At 41.9% G+C, this 19557-nt stretch overlaps 1 protein-coding gene across 33 annotated transcripts in view; it reads right to left on the reverse strand.

The window, feature by feature from the left end:
- The window catches only part of LOC142841479 (F-box-like/WD repeat-containing protein TBL1X), a 171692-nt gene that overhangs the window by 11353 nt on the left and 140782 nt on the right, over positions 1 to 19557 (reverse strand). For 15 of the 33 annotated variants that reach the window (XM_075958380.1, XM_075958376.1, XM_075958373.1 and 12 more), the window contains 11 exons: positions 18173 to 18267; positions 15620 to 15673; positions 14576 to 14712; positions 12846 to 12901; positions 9133 to 9246; positions 6734 to 6879; positions 3667 to 3931; positions 1870 to 2002; positions 1420 to 1561; positions 1057 to 1120; positions 863 to 960 (listed from right to left, as the gene is read on the reverse strand). In XM_075958380.1, the coding sequence (XP_075814495.1) occupies positions 863 to 960; positions 1057 to 1120; positions 1420 to 1561; positions 1870 to 2002; positions 3667 to 3931; positions 6734 to 6879; positions 9133 to 9246; positions 12846 to 12901; positions 14576 to 14592 (1035 nt within the window). In that variant the 5' untranslated portion in view covers positions 14593 to 14712; positions 15620 to 15673; positions 18173 to 18267. Of the gene's footprint in view, positions 1 to 862; positions 961 to 1056; positions 1121 to 1419; positions 1562 to 1869; positions 2003 to 3666; positions 3932 to 6733; positions 6880 to 9132; positions 9247 to 12215; positions 12446 to 12841; positions 12902 to 14575; positions 14743 to 15619; positions 15674 to 18172; positions 18268 to 19557 lie in introns of those variants that run through there. The other 18 variants (XM_075958384.1, XM_075958364.1, XM_075958365.1 and 15 more) reach the window with 9 other exon arrangements.

Genomic DNA, 19557 nt, shown 5'->3' on the forward strand with positions numbered 1-19557 from the left:
CTTCTAAGAAATTAATTTAACAACATATTTTATTTTATCCCTGTGTATAGCCAAACTGATATCATTTATACATGCAAGAATGTAAAATATTTATACTTGTCATTTCTGTATTTCTGACCTAAGTCTATGATGTACACTGTGCATTTCACACTCAATAATGTGAATGTCACATTAATGAAAGTAACTAGTACACAGTAGCCTTCACCAATATGTGGGAAATCTACCAAAACTGATGGGAATTTCCCCTCAGCTTTCAAACCTAGAAAACCATTAAGTACCAGTTCAGAAGGCACACCCGCATATTCTTTGGACATTGTTCCAAAGGAGTGTCACAAGAATGAACATCTCCAACAATCCCCCATCACTCTATAAACTGGGGGAACAGGGGAACCGCCATAAATTCAAAGTATGGACTGAGAAATCAAACTCTAAATCAGCCTCATGAGTTTCTATGAAGTATGATCCTGTATTGGGTCTCAGAGAATTCTGCCATCTGTAATGGGAAGCAGTGGTTTATCAGGTGAGGAAAGGTTTAGCCAAGGGAAGGAAAGAGTCTGTGATTACAAACTGTTTAGTGGATGAAAGTCAACACAGAAACTGCTTCCTGGATTAATAAACTCCATTTTACTGCCGCCTAGATTAATACAACATTTGGAGATTTTTTTTTCTTCTTTTTATCACTGGGCTGAGAACACATTCTGAATGAAGGTCTACAAAAGTAAATGTATTATGAGGTGATGTTTTGTTCAAAGTCAGCAGTAAGAGCAAACCAGAGAAATCTGAACCTAAATGAGTTAGCAGGCTAAAAATAAATCCAGATCCATAGCTAAAAGGGGTGCATTAAAAGTTGATACTCACTCACCTTATCTACACCAGCACTCAAAATATAATTCCCCTTTTTGTTCCACTTCAAGGCAAAGATGGGGCCTTTATGCTGACCTAAGGTGCTGGCTAGGTTACCTGAGATGGGAAAACACAGAGATGACGACTTCATAGTCACCAACTGTTCACTCATAAAGTCCACCTTACTTAACACAAGAGGGATGAGGAACTTACCATCTTCTGTCCATATTCTTGCAAAACCATCATAGGAACCTGTTGCCAACAGTGTTCCATCGCTCTGGGGGACAGAAAAAAGACAAAGCACATTAGTATCTTGGTAATTTCCTGGGCCTCCTTTCCACATGGAGCTGTGTGAAAAAGTCAGCCCTCTCACAGGCAACACATGCTCACGATGATGGGAAGAATTTCCCATCCCCAGACTGTTATCTGCCCAGTAGGACCTGATCATGAGGCCCTGATACCAGCAACCCAGGGTGGGAGCTGAGACAGAACTGTCTGCTTCTTTCTGTTTGCATATGCTTCATCAGGAGGGTAGCTGTGTAATCATTTATTACATGAACTGCAGAAGCTGCTTACGTTCCAGTCCAGTGAGGTGACATCCTTATTACTGGGAACGTCGTGTCCACCTTCGCGTATACAGTGCCTTAGCACGAGCTGTGTGGAGCCCCCGTTGCTGTTCTCATTCAGGTTCCATATCCTTGCAGTGGAGTCTCCAGATCTGCAAAACCAACATGAAGTATTAAGTTCTGGTTCAAATGGGACTAATGTGCTCTGTCTTCTCCACCCCTCTTGCTCAATTTTCATCCTCATCCCCCTCTTCTGCTTACTGACTTGAGATGTGTCTGCCTTGCTCCCCACCCCACAGAGAAACAGCTGAACCACTGGCTTCACCACAGTAGAAGGTGCACAAAACAGCCTGTTCCTCAGTCTGTACATATTAGGAAGATACGACAAACGTGTGCTTTCCTCAAGGAACTGTGCCAGAAAGCCCTCTCAAATCCTCCAGACCAAGGTGCAAATTCTTACCCAGAAGCAAGTAGGTCACTAACGGGATTCCAGGCACAAATGAACACCTCAGACTCATGGCCTCGAAGGACCGTCGCTTTGCTTGATGGAATTTCAACCTCCCCATCTATTTCCATTGGTTTTGAATGATTATCTGTCAAGCAAACATGAAAACATACATGGCTCACCAACCCAATAAAAAAGTGCATCCTTAGACACTACTGTTTTAAAACTACTTTGTTTTTATGTACCAAAATCACAATACATCGAATGACTGCAAAAGTGGACATTTCTGTATGATGGAGGAAGGTCATTGGTTAAATTAAAAGAAACTGCTTGGTCCTCATTGGTCAGAAGATAGGTGGGAGGAGTAAACAGAACGGAACGCTGGGAGGAAGAGGAAGTGACCTCAGACTCGACAGCTCTCCTCTCAGGAGCAGACGCCTCAGGAGAGACGCCATGCTACCGGCTCCTGGGCAGACACGCGATGAAGCTCTGAACTAGAATCTTCCCGGTAAGACCGGTGCTCACAGATTGTTAGAGATGGGTTGATTGGGATATCAGAATTAGCCAGTAAGGGCTAGAGCTAAGGGCCAAGCAGTGATTAAATGAATACAGTGTCTGTGTAATTATTTCGGGGCATAAGCTAGCCGGGCAGGCGGCTGGGGTGTTGGGGACGCAGCCCCGCCGCTCCATATTACTACATCTGTAGTTTGGTCTACAGTCTGTGTTTCTGTTTAGAGAGTGATATGCTGTGTATTTGTTCCCAAAGTGTTCGTGTGCTGGAAACTTGGTGTCCACATGTAGATACAACAGCAGGTGGTGTCTAGTGGAAAGTCACTAGTAGCCATTTCTAGGATGCTCTGACTTCTTTGTCTCCCATGATGCTCTTCTACCTTGTGTTTCTGCCACCACGTTCACCATGGTCACGGCCATGTGTAAGCATTGCCTGTGATCTGACCCGAGTCTTTTCTCCTTCTAAACGAGTTGCCTCAGATATGTCATTACAGGAACACAAAGCGAACTCGCACTGCTACTCTCAAAAGAATCATGCAAGAAGGCCAATGATTTGGCTCCACCAGACAGAGTACTAGTCCTGGAGGACTGATGGGCCTGAGTGCACTGCTCCAAACCCTTGTTGAAGAAAGAGAACCACTCCTGAATGTTGTCCCTCTGAACATAGCCCGCCACTGTAGCAGCAGAAAGGAGAAGCTACCTTGCAGTAGTAACACAAAAGCAGACCGTGAATCTTGTGGTCTGCACCCCAGGTGCATCAAGCCCAAGGAACGGTGTGCAAATCAGAAACCTCAGTAGGTGGCAGCAGGGGTATGCCTTCAGGAAGCACCATGAACAGTCACCAGAGCTGTGGGTGCACACAGAACATACCTTCTCTGTTGTAAGTTGCCAGTATGCATTAAGACATGTGTTCACCCCTGCTCTGTCCAGATGCAGGGCTGATGTAGACGTCACCCTACCTGTTCTGACAGCACAATTTATCCCTTAGCATGGGACACCAGTGGGAAGCTGGGATTGAAGGTTACTACAAATGACACACTTTTATGTTGGGTGACTTATAGAAGCTCCCCTTGTAATGTGGATACTCACAGAGGAGCAATACTTTCTAAAACCAAGGGATATGAATGAAGTTGTAGAAGATGGAGATCTTGTGGACAGATCAGAAGCAAAGATGAGAAAGCAATTTAACAGACTGGCAGTGGTCAGCACTTTAAAGTTTCCTTTAGCTATATACAGATTCACGAGGAAAAACAAAGAAAAACACAACCATGTCTCTTGAAGGTCAGATAACTCTCCACTTACTTATTGCATGGGCTCCATTCTCTTCCCCATTCACGGTGGCTTCTCCATTCTTTGGTGGGTTCTGCTGGGCAGCAGCTGCTGGTGTTGTGGCTGCTGTGGTTGTGGCTGTGGCTGCGGCAGCCGCCGCCGCTGCAGCCGCTGCACTGGCTTGCTGCTGAGCGAGCTTCTCCCGAAAGGCTTGCTGTCTTGTCTGTACCACATCAGGCATCACAGCATCAATCAACGATAGGGACTCAATGGGACGCCCATCAAATACCGTGCCATCCTAGGAAAGCAAGACAAGGGCTACCCATCAGCTACCATGGACCAGAGAAGTTGGCATGAACTAGGAATAGGTGCAAATAATTTTTGTGGTGGGACAGGGTTCGAGAGCAAAGACGAACAGGGAAGTGGATGAGGAGGACTGTTCATGGACAGTTAGCAGTGAAGATCATCCTTAGTGGAGATTTGATAGATGTCAAGCCAAATTTTGGCATTAAGGACATCTGAACAGTATTCCTTTTATCCTATGATAAAACCTACTACCATCAATGACTATTTAACCAGTAGGGTAGGACTACCTACTTGAAGGATATGTCTCAATGTGGGTGAGCCATTTTCAGTCATTGCAACAGTGGGAGCATGGATTTATCTTGCCACCTAGTGGGCAAAGCATGGCATGCTGCTCACCATCCTAAGGTGCACTGTAAATCCTTCCTCTGAGCACTACTGCCACAGAACCCTGACTGGATGCTCCCACCAGAGTGAGCATCTCTACAATGGCCACCATTAAAAATGAAGGAGCAATGAGCCCAATATGAAGACAACTAACTGTACTACTCACAATAGGCTTTCTAGTCCATCTGATTTAATAAGCACTGGATTTGCTCAACAATGACTCTCTGGTCTCTGCATAGAGATGAAATAGCACCACGATACACCAGACAACAGATTCACTTGATCCTAATGCATACGTTTTACTGTACTTTGTGTAGTTCCTACCATTACACAAACATTTCCACATATCCTTAAAAACACAGAAGTTCCTCCCTCAGGAAACATTCCAGGTATTTGAATCAGGAATCTCCACATAACTCCAGGCTGTCTGCTGGATGAGAAACCATGTTCCCATATGCTCTGAACTTCAATTATCCCAGAAACGGAGAGGCACAAGTTTTGGTTGAATACCATCTAAACAACACATCGCCCCTGGTGGGTTTTTTGGTTTGCTTTTGTTTTTAAGTTATAATACAATGTGAAAAATAAGGAAAATAATACAACATGGTATAATATCACCCATCAGTCTCTTAGCCCTGGATTCTGGCCATTAAGTGGCCCAGGCTGATCAGTCTTGATTCTTCCATATTACTTTCCTCTTTCATGGAGAGCCTCAGCAAACAAGTGACTGGGGAGATGTCTCAGTCAGTGAGAGAACTAACTGCTCTTCTAGATGTCCTGGGTTCAGGTCCCAGCACCCACATGGTAGCTTACAAGTACCTGTAATGTCCATTTCAGGCAACCCCATGCCCCTTCTGGCTGTTGCAGACACCAGAAACCCACTGTGGTATACAGACATGGATATAGGCAAAACACACATACACATAAAACACAAATTAACTGATGAATTTAAAAAAGAGGTCACTGTCAATACTGCCACATTTAAAACATATTCTTGGGGTTCTTTTTTTTAATGCCTGGAAATGTGACGAAGATTATCTACCCACAGATAAACAAAAACCTCTTGGAAGATGAGAGAAATAGAAATCAGACATTACTTTTGTGTTCTGAAGGACAATTTTTAAAGTTAAAAGAGAATACAGAAAGAAAGCCTGGGCAAGATATTTCTAAGGGTGGACTAAGGGTGGAGAGAAGGAGATAGGTGGTATGTGTTAGAGCAGGTCAACCAAAGTATGTATGAAAAAGTAATAAGGAAACTTGCTCTTTTGTAAGTTAATAAAGTATGAGCTGAGGTATCCTACGTGCATAGCTAAAGCTGCTCCAAGAAGCCAAAGTATTTTTAAAAAGCTGCCAAAGGTGTGCTCTTTATAGGTTGCTGGTTTGGTAGGCCCTAAAAACCAAAATAATACAGGCTATTTATTGCTACTGCTGTCCATTTCCCACCAGAACTAGTTACTGGTCTTTAAGAAGCAAGACACAAATCAAGCGGGAACTGAGATGGATAGGGTATCTTTCATAGGGCTAGAAGGTACTCTGAAAACTTCAGAGAAAGAATTGCTACTCAGCTATGAACCCCTCATGCTTTATACCACCAACCTGCCAGGCAAGATGTATCCACTGTTACAACAGTGGCCCGACTGTTATAAGGGTAGTTAACTGTTTTTTGATTGGATTTGAGACCTGCTTCACAGTATCTGCTACTGTAAACCTGGCCAAAAGCCTGTGGCTGGAGAAGGTACTGTTATGCTTTTGCTAAATGGACATGATGTGCTTATCAAATTCTAAATATTTATGTTTAAGATCATAGATTGGTGCTGTTCTTAGCTTTGCAGTGGGTAATACTCACTATAGAAACTTGTACTGGTAAAAGTGCTGAAAATAAATGATCACTGAATGTGCAACTCTAAATCAGACATCTATATCACTTACTCCAAGGCTCAGTCAGGGAACATCAAAGAAGGATGGTGACAGCGAGAAAATGTAAGAACAGGAGAAATGGGTAGAGTGTCAAGAAAAATTGCTGGTCAAATTTCCCTTTGGTTATGTCCCCTGTCAGTTTCACACAAAATACAGACTCTTCATGAGTATTCAGTGAGCTCTCTTTGGCCAGTGTGCCCTGGAAAATCATAAAGAGAGCTTGCCTGCCCATGCATATGCTGGGCCAAAATAGATAAAAGAATGAATTGATTGTTTTCATTAGTCAACACCTTGTGATTCTGCAAACCTACACAAGGGGGCACCCAAATCTTGCTGATGGTGCAGTGGCCTGTCTGTAGCCTCCACTTTTTCCCAGGTACCTTAGAATGCATGCCAGACCCATGTAGTAGAACCACACATTCTCCAGAGATCTGCTGGGGGGTGGGGGTGGAGGGGTCCTGGAACTCTGCCACATTCTCAGGAATGAACATACCTCATTGATACTGATCTCCGCCTCCACATACTGCAGTCCCTTCTGAAGAATGGAGATGAGGGCAGCCGGCGGCACTAGTGTCCCATTGATGTTGGACTGGCTAATGTGGCTTTCGATCCCAAACGTGAAGGCGGAGTGGGAAAATCCTGCAGTAAGAGGGAAGCAGAGGTAGGTGAGAGTAAAGTAGGGAGATGGGTGTGGGCTGGAGATGTGAACATGGAACTGTGTACACTAAGGGGCTGCAGAATGGAAGCTCAGCTTCTGAATGAGGGTTGAGCAGGCAGGGGGAATAGGAAACGCAGGAGAAAGGGAGAATGGTGCTGATGTGTGAGTAAAACTAGCCTTTGATGGCAAAGCTTGGCTATTACATGGGTGTTGGGGAAAGGAACACAGATCCACACCCTTGCAAAGCAAGCACTTTACCTACTGGACCATCTCTTCAGCCCTTAAATGTACTCTGACTTGCATTTTCAACTTAAGATAGGTTTAAGGGAAATTAACTATATAACTATATAACTGAGAAGAGTACTATAGTTTAGCTGTGATGTGTACCCAAAGGCCCATATGCTAAAGGTTAGAGTGACAACCAGGGGCAAAACTGGGTGGTGATGGGGCCTTTAAGAAGTGGGAGAAATCAGGTCATCAGGTGTGACATTTAAAGGGGGCACTAGTGACATCCCTATCCTTCCCATTTTTTTCTCTTTGCTTCCTGGTCATCATGAGGTAAGCTACTTTGCCATGCCATATACTCCCATCACGATGTTCTCCCACAAACAGTCCTAAAAGCACCCGAACAAAAGCAAAAATGGACTAAGGCTTCTGAAGACAGAGAAACCACTTCCCCTTTAATTTGCTTTGCTTGAGGTACAGAAGAAATCTAACTACACATGTAACTCTGGAAGGTGGGAACACAATATATCTCAAGAGTGTGACCATTTAAAAATAGGTTCATTGTGGGTATAATTTATTGAACACAAGTGTGCTGAGATCCTAGAGTAGTGGTTCTCAACCTTGCTAATGCTGTGACCCTTTAATACAGTTCCTCACTGGGCGGTGTTGGCATACTCCTTTAATCCCAGGATTTGGAAGCAGAGGCAGGCAGATCTCTGTGAGTTCGAGGCCAGCCTGGTCTACAAGAGCTAGTTCCAGGACAGCTAAGACTATTACATGGAAAAAACAAAATAAATAAACAAACAAATAGAAATATAGTTCCTAATGCTGTGGTGATCCCCCAACCATAAAATTATTCCATTGGTATTTCATAACTGTAATTTTGCCACTGTTATGAATCATAATGTAACTATCTATGTTTTCTGATAGTCTTAGGTAGGCGACCACTGTAAAAGGGCTACTTGGGGTCATGACCCACAGCCTGAGAACCAGTGATCTGAACCAATATGACTTTCTTTGCAAAAGGAAATGTGGATACATTGAGACATCAGGACCAAGGTAATGCAGCTTTAAACCAGAGGATGCTAAAGATTGCCAACAGGCCATCAAAGTAAGGAGAGACATGGAACTGACTCCCCACACAGCCCTCAGGAGTCACTTGCCAACAACTTCACCAGAGACTTCTTTTCTCTATTAGGGAAGTGAACATTGGGGGTTACCTATTGGCCCCCAGTGGCTTGTTGCTTAAGCTGCAGGCTAGATATCAGAATGGGTTTCCATTAGTATTGTTTTGTAGGTCTTAAATATCTTAAAGTTGTTAGAATTAAAAAATAATTTACTTGAGAACTACAATCTCTCATTACAGAAATCACATTGACCATGACAAAATAGAATTTTGTCCCACATGAGGCTCTCTCTGAGCACATCTGCTGCTACTACCCACATGGCCTATTTTGTCAATAGGAGATTTATGTGTCTAGTCTTTTTATTTTGTTTTGTGAGACGGGGTTTCTTTGTGCATCAGCCCTAACTGTCCTGCAACACAATATGTAGACCAGGTTGGCCTCAAACTTACAGAGATCCACCTGCTCTCCCTACAGAGTGCTGCAATTAAAGGCATGCACCACTACCACTTGGCCTAGTCTTCTAACTGTATACCATGAAGCAACATTTTGACCATGTCTCACTCATTATGTTGACTGGGCTGGCCTTGAACTCAGAGATCCATCTGTCTTTGTTTCCCAAGTGCGAGGATTAAAGGCACATTTGTCATCAGGTCTGGCTCAACTGCTCTTGATAGTAACTTCAATTTGATTTACCTCTATCATGAGAAGATCATTCTCCCACATTCCAATCCAGTAATGAAGTGCCCCCCCCAACCACTCTTTCATCCCTAATACTCTTACAAAGGGGGTCCTTAGTTATTTTTGATGATCCTATAGCCTGGTTTGCACTGGTGGTTAACCATTCTGCCCAATGAACTTCCTTCAGAAAAAACAAGTTGTTACCTGATTCCTGGAGGTAGCGATATACCAGAAAGTTCACCTCGTCGCTGGTAATGCTCATCTTAGCCTCACCTTGCGGCGATGAGGTCTTCGTCTCTATCAAGTGGGAGCCACCCTCTGTTAGAGAAACACCAGAAATACTGTTTTGAATATACTGTGTGTATTTATCTTCTGAATATATGTATGTGTGTGTTTGTGTGTTGGGGAGTGCTACAGATAGGTCCAGGGCCTTGAGTATGTTAGGCAAATGCTCTACTACTGAACTACACCCCTATGATTTTTAAATAATGTTCATACTTTTGTACACATGATGGAAATTAATGACTGATTCACATTATATTTTGTAATTGTGTGATTATATAAAAATTTCATCGTAGCTCAGGGCCTATCCTACCTATGGCCCTGGTTGATCTCCACCAAAACACGTGCACACAGAATAACTACATACAAATATGTTAGACACAGATAACAATACTAAACTGCATTTGCATTTACTATCATATATTACAACATCACATACATATTATAGGTTGACCAAGATAACAATACTAAACTGCATTTGCATTTACTATCATATATTAAAACATCACATACATATTATAGGTTGACCAATTACCATCATATTATAGAATATAAATGTATTCATATGTGCATATATGTGACAGTTGATTTTAATTGTCAACTTGACACAATCTAAAGTGGCTTGGGAGGAGAGTCTCAATAATAGACTATCTAGATCAGCCTAGCCTATGGCTGTCTGTGAAGGAGTCTCTTTATTGTGTTAATTCATAAGGGAAATCCCAGCTCATTGTGAGTGGTACCCAGGTGGGGCTGGGTCCTGAGTGTAGGAATAAAGAAAAAGCAACCTGAGCACGTGCTCTTCCTGTGGACTAGCTGCTTCAAGTTCTTGTCTTGACTTCTCAGTGTTGGACTGTATCACAAAATTGTAAGCCAAATAAACCCTTTCTCTCTTAAATTGGTAGGTATCTTATCATAGAAATAAAAAATGTAATTAGGAGTGTGTGTGTATTACGTATATGTGTTAAACATTCCCCAGATAAAATGTTTTTCCCCAAAGAGAAAGTTGGTATAAATTTTAGGTCCGGATAGACTAAGATATAAACCATACTAAGGAAGCCAGATTCAGGGTCAAGAGAGCGCACAATCAGCTGACTTTGTATTTAGTGAAACTGCAGGGCATTATAATTAAGAATGTGCTTAGTAATGGAACCCTGCACATATGGAATCCTGACCAGACATGGGCAGATGTGGCTGGGTCAGGCACTAAGCACTTGCCCAAACAGAACACACCTGAGCAGACAGAGTAGTGATGTCAAATCTTCCTTGGGAGAATGATGATGTGGTCCTGGGGAAATAATGCATCACAGTGTCTTCCCCTGAGGTATTTTAAAGGGGTCGGTACCATACACCTAAAGGTTACTCTACCTACAGGGCATGAGCAGCTCTAAGGAAGGTGAATAGGTGTGTGGGACTGAGTAGCTTACACATGGCACCTTGACATCATTTTTGTGTCAGGGCTCCAGGTGAAGAGATGCAGTGCAGGGACCATGAGGGACAGAGAGAATCCTATGAAAATAGACTCTGCTGCATCAGTCTATTAAGAATGATGAATTAATAAGAAAATGCATTGTATGCATGTATGAAATTGTCAAAGAACTAATGAAAATATATCTTAAAAAATGCTTATTTTTCCTTAGGTGATAGTAATGTATTTGTGCAAACACTGCCACAAAAATTTGACCTGAGATTTCTACTTGATGTCTTAGGGGGAAGAAATAGAGACTCAGTAAATACCTATAAATTCAGTGTAACCTCACAAAAATGTAACTTAAGAAAATTAGACAATTCAATAATGTGTACAGGAAAACACTAGGGTCTGAGCAGCCCAGCAGACCCTTGGTGAGGCTGAGTATTATCATAATGATAACAGTCTAAGGTGCAATGACAGGAATACAGTCTCTCACAATGCTGCAAACCTCTGATTTTTTTTTTATCAACAATTTGTTACGACAAGGTAGTGGAAGTGCAGAGGTCACACGGAGTTATTAGAATGACAGAAAGAAAATAATTTGGAAAATGAGTTTTTACCAAAACAAGTAAACTATAGTTTTCAGTATTTTTCTCCAGGCTAGCTATACATTTGTGGAAGGAAATAAAAACTGCTTGTGCTAGCACCCATGCCAGGCGGCTCACAACTTCCTGTAACTCCAACTCCAGGGAATCCCAACCTCATTTCCCCTTTGTATTTTTAAAGAATACTTATTTTTATTTTAGGTGTATGAGTGTTTCTGCCTGCATACAGGTATGTGTACCAGGTGTATGTAGTATCCAAAGAGGCCAGATGAAGTGTCACAGCCTCTGGAACTACAATTATATACTTGTGAGCAGCCATGTGGATGCTGGGAACAGAATCTGGGTCCTCTGCAAGAGCAACAAGTGCTCTTACTTAACTGCTGGGCTTTCTCTCCAGGCCCCATATACTCTTTTTTTTTTTCAATTAAAAATATGCATAAGGTATATTGCATGTCAGTGTCTGCAGAGGACAGAAGGGGGCATCTGATGCCGAGAAACTCAAATTATAGGCAGTTAGGGGCTGCTGAGCCCCATGTTCTCTTTTTATACCACAGAGTTCATACAATTAATGCTGCCCATCTATGCATGGGTACGGGGCCATCTACTGGAGCGTGAACAAACCATCCTTAAATAGAACTGATTATTCCTCATCTAGTAGCGCTATCAATAGCTCTTCAGCTGGGTGGGGGAAGCTTGTGAGTCTCTCTCCTACCCATGCTGGAATGGTGACTGGCTTGATCTTGCACAGGCAACAACTATTGTGAATTTGTGAGTTCAATGGTTGTGTCAAGAAGATACTGTTTTGCAGTAGTCCCCCAACCACTGGCACTTACAGTCTTTGCACTTCTTCTTCGGCAACATTCTCTGAGTCTTGGGAATAAGGGCTATATGACAGATATTTCATTATGTTAGCCAGTATTCTTATCTGACAGCTCTGAAAATGTTGCTAAAATTACTCAAAGGGGCCTCGTGAATGAGTCAGGAAAACATACCACAGTCATCACGTAGACTCAGGCCCTGTTTCCTAGTAACAGTTCACATCACTGATTGTCACTCAGGAAAGGAGAGGCTGACAAAGCCCAGCAAAGGAAGCAGCAGTGCAGAAACCCATGCTGGCCATCTGGTATCCGGTCACTTGCAAGTGGAAACCCAGCTCTCCTTTAAGACTTGACTAGTTAGTAGGATGGCACCCACTTCAGCCTGGAGCTCTGATAGGCTCCAGGAAACTTTCTGCAACCCTCCTAGTTATGAACAAAAGAGAACATTTGCTATGTTCATAGATATATGCCCAGCCTCAAACAGAATGGGGAAGACAAGAGTGTTTCATCTGAGTTTATTTTCTCGCCTGAACTAGTTTTCAATAGAGACACCTTCAAGTAGTTGATGTGATGTCTTTGGAGTTGGAATTGTACAGGAAAGGAAATAAAAAAATTCCATTTGTAGTTGAATCCACAACTTATCAATCCCCTCTCCCCCCTTTCCTGTCCTGCAAAACAAAAGAAAAAAGAAAATGGCATTAAGGTTGATGGCATCTCTGAACCTCCTGCACTAGAGAGAAGTATCAACAGAAATAGTAATTTGGTGTTAAAGACTTCAAGAAATTAAGAGAACATTATACCTACTGTTTTTGTTTGTCTGTCTTCTTTTCAAGACTTTAAGGTTGCAGAAGTTTCTGTTCCTTCACAAAACAGGTCAAGATTTAGTATCCACAGACCGTTAAGTGATTTATTTATTATCAGTTTTCAGGTGTGCTTAACAGAATTTGATAGCTATTAATCGTTGGGAAACAAGACGATTGCGCAAAATCAACAAGTTCTAAATTGCTATGTAATATCTTTAAAAATGGAAACTGGAGACTTCCCTATCCCAGAGAGATGGTGCTGCTGTAAATTCATTACTTGCCACCAGAGGGCAACCTTGTTCTGCAGTGGAGAAGATGGTGCAAAGTGCTCAAATTTTAGCGTGGGTGATACATCTGATATGTCATTGTATGGCAAAAATTCTCCTTTCACAGTTTGTCTCATGATGCAGAGAACTTTTACGGCCATGACAAACTGTCTGTGTTTCTCAGGGAGGTAAGAAAGTGTCTTGTTCCTGCTATTAGCCTGCTGTTCTTTATGCTAAAAGAACCTGCAGTACAAAGGAACAAATACTGAGACTCAGACTTAGGGGTCCTGTTTCCACGAGGACCCAAGATAGCCAACCAGTGGATGAAAATGGTCTCAAAGTACCCCTTCCAGCAAGGACAGGCTCCAAATGCATTACATGCATGTATGGATACTAAATAACTTTTCATAAGGGTACTTCTCTCTGCTGTATTAGTCTCAGCAGCTCTTACCTCCCTGGCTTCTTTCTCCATAGCATCTTTAGTCTCTAAGTTAAATCCATGTGCATTCCACAATCGGTAGTATTTCAAGACAAAACTCTTAATTATAGGGAGCTGGCTTTCAGAATTTTCTTATGGCCACAAAAATGAACTAATACAATGATCCTTGAGTCCTCTCTCTTTCCTGTTCTACGGTAGATGTTTCTTTGTACATCAGATTAAAAATGGGATAAGGGGAGGAGATAAAACCAAAAAGGTGGCCATATTCATTTTATAGTTTGATCCCAAATGTGGAAGATTTGCAAACGAGGAAAGGTTGGGAGGAAATAGCACAGTGGAATAAAATGCTGTCATTAAAACAATATTTAGGAGAAAATGCCTATGCTAGTGTTGTGCAGGAAAAAAAAGTAGTAGGTGTGGGTTAGGGAGGTGGCTCAGTGGGGAAAGCAGCACCTGACATATACCTCTGGCCTCTGAGAGAGCCTGCTTGTATCAAGAACAAGCACACTCCCAGTCATGGGTGCACACCTTTATACCCCCACCCCACCCCCACACAAATCGGTCAATCAACAAAAAAAGGAGGTGTGTGCATGGTACTACATTTTGCTTTGCTTTGGGTGTTTACACTCTCATCTTCATTCATAACTAGCTCTAGGGATAGTTACATTAATTTACATCACTGTGTGGTGCTTTTTGTATTTTCCATTTTCTATTACAAACATGAACTGTTTTATATTTATTAAAATATAATTAAAATCCAGCAAAGATTAAGTACAGGATTGAGAAAGGAGAAGAAGGGAGTCTTCTATTAGAAAAAGAACTCTGCTTTTCACATAAGATTATCCTCACCAAAAGGCATGCCAAGAAAGTTGTATTGTGCCTGGCTGCCTTATTTACGTTAATTAAAATTTGCCCTCCCAAGATTTTCTTCTAGACCCCATGTACACACCCATGACAGATGCTAATGTTACACAAAAGGCATGCAAGGAGGCAGACCCAGAAGGCAACATTCTTGGACACGTTTACCTGGTAAGAGCAGACATCTGCTAAGGAAGTCCACTTCACACTAGTGGAGGATGTGCACAAGTCAAGCAGCAAGATTTTCTTAAAATCTTCTCTTCTAAACACAGATTTCTGTCCCCCACGACTGGCAAATCAGGAGGCTTGGAAGATACCAACAGACAGACATAAGCCTGTCTGGGAATCAGGCTCAGCTATAATTGTTGAGGCTTGGCCCCAGTGACCTACCTCCTCTACCTAAGCCTCACTTCCCAAAGTGGCCACAACCTCTCAAAACCATACCACTCACTATCTGGGGACCAAGTATTCAAATACACAAACTTGTTGGGGCATTCACATCACAATATCTGAAGAGCCTCTTCTCTCTACCTGCATTCACAGGCAATTGCATTTGGTGATTAAGTGTTTACCACTTTAAATTCCACAGGCAAAAGACTGATAACATTTTTGTGGTTTTGTTTTATTGTTTGTTTGTTTTTTTTTTGAGACAGGGTCCTGTTATATACACCAGGTTGTTATATACACAATTTTCCTACCTCAGCTTCCTGAGTCCTCAGATTAAAGGAATATATCACCATACCTGGTTTAAGACTGGTAATACTTTGTGTGGTATTTGTGTGGAGTATGTGTCTAGGCACATATGAGATATAGGGGTGCACATGCACATATGTGCAAATTCAGAAGCCAGACATAGAGAATGGATGTCAATTTCTATTGTTTTCTGCCTTAATTTTTGCCACTGGGTATCTCACTGAACCTGGAGGTTGCCATTTGGGGTAGACTGGCTGCCCAGTGGGCCTCTGGGACTCTACCAGTCCCTCTCCTGCCTCAGAACTAGGTTTACAATAGGGCACACAGGATCACCACAAGATTGGGAGACAGAGGAGGAAAGAGGAGGGGCCAGTCTGTGACTTTGGTAGGCCTTGCCTCTTAAATATATACTACCACACTGCTGCCAGCACCTAAACCCTTGGGACACATTCAAACCACTGGAGTCAGTATTTACTGCACCCAATTTCGACTTGGGTGTTATTAGGTCCTTATGCTTACCTGACAGGCACTTTACCATCTGAGCCATCTCCCCAGCCCCAAGACTGATAATATCTGAAATGCAAAATAAAATAAAAAGGCAACAGCAGCAGTGAGCAGGGTTCCTCAATCTCAGTCCTGATAGCAGAAGGCAGCACCTTCTTTGTTGTTAGTTATTCCCATCAAGGGCCTTTGTGGAGCATGTTCCTGACAGTGGAGATTTTAGCTCCAACTCAAAGGGCTACAGCTTAAACAATTGGGAAACCACTGTGTTCTTCTACCTTAAAGTCAGCAACCATTGCCAGAGTCTATATATACAAGCTGATTGACCTTCAGCAAGTTCAATTGGCTTCAACATATCACTTGGCCCATAAAACATAAACCATTAGAAGATGCTTGCTGACCACTATGGACTGAATACAATGGTTTGAGTGTGCCCCCAAGGATTCAGATGCTGGAAGCAGTGTGGTAGTAGACATATAAGAGGCAAGCCCTCTTGAGGTCACAGACTGGTCCCTCCCCTCCTCTGTCTCCTGGTTTTGTGATGTAATCCCCTCTTGCATGCATTCCTACCAGTGTGATATGATGACCACGAGGTTAATACAGCTACAGGGGCCCCTGCATGAGCCAGACCTATACTGTTTTGAACTTTAAGATTCCAGAACTGTAAGCTAAACAAACCTCTCTATTTTAGTAAGTAGCCAGCCTCACATATTTCCTTTTACTAACAAAACACAGACTAAAACAATAACTCCACCCACCCAATCTCTCTTGGTCTTTCCTAGGCAGGTTTTTCCATTTTTACTACAGAAAACAACTGCTTCGGCCCATCCTGCCTAATGATCTTTACAGTGACATCTCTAAGTGGACAAACCTCACAAACAAACCCAACTATTTTAAAAAGAGGTCCAAGAAAGGACTATGAACAAGGGATACTGATCACTACATACTCAATCCAACACCTAATCAAAACACTGAGGCAGAATAGTTCCCCTTCCCCATGTTTTCCTTGACTAATCAAAATACAGTCCAAAAGTTCCCAAAACAGGGGGCTGAAGAGGTGGTTCAACAGTTAAGAGGACTGGCTGCTCTGTCAGGACTCAGGTTCTATTCCCAGCACCCCCATGGCGGCTCACGATCTCTAACTCTAGTTCCAGGGGCCCTGATGTCCTCTTCTAGTGGGCTCCAGGAACAAATGTGTTGTACAAACATACATGCAGGCAAAACATCCCCACGCATAATAGATTAATTTTTTAAGCTCCAAATATTGATGGACACAACAGTCACTTAAAAAAATTAATAATTCTCCACTATTCCAGATCTGGAAACTATAATATGGTCCAGAAACCCTTCCCTGAAATAAATACACCAAAGAAACAAAGCATGTCCATACAAACACTTGCATTCAAGTGTTCAGGACCTCATTTTCTAGAGCAGACAAAAGATGTCCGTCAACTAATAAACAGAAAAGGAAATCCAAAACTGCCTGAAATATTATGTATCTCCTTTTATTAAAAGTTAAACCCATTTTCACTAGTTCTGCTTTAACTTCTGAAAATGACATTGTAATATTTTCAAAAGGTCTATTTAGTGCATGGGTGTGTGTGGTGCACATGTGGATATGCATGAGCATATGTAGGTCAGAGGTCAAGCTCATGTGGAATTACACACACAACTGCCTCATGTGACTCTTACATGGATGGGTTCTGAATCCAGGTCCTTATGCTTGTAAGGGGTCATCTTGTGTTTAAAATTAGGAAAGCTTTGTGGGTTTTTTAAGTGAATCACTTACTTTAAAAGGCATTAAAAAGGAAGCTGAACATATAAAAATATGTAAATAAAACTCTAAAATAAAAGGAACAATCATTTATTTATTGGTTTGTTTACTTGCTTATTTCACTACAGTGCTAGGGATGAAACCCAGGGCTTCATGCATGGTAAGGAAATGTTCTACAGTTGAAGTGCACTCTAACTCCAAGGTAAAAACTTTACAACATCAGTTTTGTTTTGGATGTGCATTTAACTTGATCAGTTGGTGCGCACACCACTGCCTGCTCTTGGGTAAATTCTGGTCTGACTAGATTTATGCAGAGTAATCTGTATGACTTACTACAAAATTTCAAAGTCAGCCAGCAAGTCAATCTGTAGACAGATAGAAATCATATTCACAAACTAATGAAGCAGAACATTCACATGTGGGATCCAAATAAAAGCTATACTCCTGTGCCGCATCCCAATAAAAGTTGCAGCTTACATGTAGCTATTGCATGATATTAACAAGAAAGACTGATTATTGAAGGTGTTGTCTCCTTATAGTGATACTTGGAGAAGCTTATTTTAATTCAGCCAAGATCCAAAACTTTTAGACAGTCATAAAAGGTGAAAAGTAACCATGGAAACCATAGTAGGTTACTGATATTCCTTCCTTCCTTCTATCCTTCCCTCCCCCCCTCCTTCAATTTCAGCAGAAAGACCTGCAACTTCTTCCTAAAATATAATTTGAAATCAAGTACCGAGCTTTGCAGAATGGATGGCAGGCACAAAACAGAGGGACCCCATGAAGGAGGGTCTTACCGTCACAGTGAGTGCATATGTAGATCTCTGAAGCAATAGGCCACCCAGCATCCAATCATGGACCTTGAGAGGTACCCACAAAGACCAGGACCACCCTGCAGAGAAACAGAAATACTTGAGAAAAAACTGTCATAAAAATCCATGAATCCATGCCCTTCTCACTCCTATTGTCCCTTTACAGATCCTTCTCATCCTAAGTCAAATTTTACATTTTATTCATTCACTTTTGTCTTCAACTTTTATATTAAGACACAGGTTCTAAATTTATAGAATACAAAATGGAATAGGGATTAAAATAACTGGTCAGAAATTATTATACATGTAGCAATTCTGACATGATAAAAATCACTACTAGCACAGATTCTGCTGGTGCTGCTTTCTTTCACTTAATAATAATGTCCTAGGAAGCACCTTAGTTTTATGACAGTAGTTTATGCAACCTGTGCACACCCTCAGGTAAAGACATGCATAACATTTAGGGTAAGTCTAGCATGTTTGTTGGTGCATCGGCATGCCTGCTCATATTGTATCTTTGGCTCCTCTAAAAGCAAAGGCACTATCAACTAATAAATGTCTTTATTCTTTTGTTTCCCTCGGTGCTAGGGGTAAAACCTAGAGCCTTTCAGGAGTCAGGCAAGAGTTCAATCATACCCCAGCTCCATTTCAACCTTTCGAGTGATGTTTTTTACAAACTGCCATTTCAAAGGGCTCTGCCTGAATTTGCTTCTCTATTTTTACCTACTTGTTTACTAATTTACTTAGTACCTATCTGTGTGTGCACTTGAGGCTCCCAGAAGACAACTTTCCAAAGTCAGGTCTCTCCTTCCACCATGTGTATCCCTGGTATCCAACTGAAGCTAGTTAACAAGCTTGCTGCTGGGTACATTAACCCTCTGAGCCATTTTGCAGGACCCTGAAGTAATTCCAAAGAAGCTAGGCTCCTAGTTCATGAAAACATCATACTGTACATCATACCAACATTTTCTTTAAGGGGCTGGAAAGAGGGCTCAGTGGTGAGGAACACTGGTTGCTTCTGCAGAAGACCCAGATACAATCCCCAAATTCCATATGGTGAGCTGGCTCATAACTGTAACTCCTGTTCCAGGAGATCCAATACTCTCTGGCCTCTATAAGCATGACACATGAATGTGGTACATATACATACATACATGCAGAAATTCACACATACACATAAAATTTTTTAAAAACTTATTTGTTATTTTTCAGTAACTAGGAACACAAATCAGCTAACCAATAATTGCCTGACAAGATGTACTCCTAGCCTTGTAAAATTTCTTTAGTTATAAATGAACCCAGCTCCTGGAGTTCAAACTATCCAAAACCTTTGGAAAATGCAAGAACCAAGGAAATTAAATTCCTGCCTC

This window comes from Microtus pennsylvanicus, chromosome X, assembly GCF_037038515.1.
Source record: "Microtus pennsylvanicus isolate mMicPen1 chromosome X, mMicPen1.hap1, whole genome shotgun sequence".
Lineage (NCBI taxonomy): Eukaryota > Metazoa > Chordata > Mammalia > Rodentia > Cricetidae > Microtus > Microtus pennsylvanicus.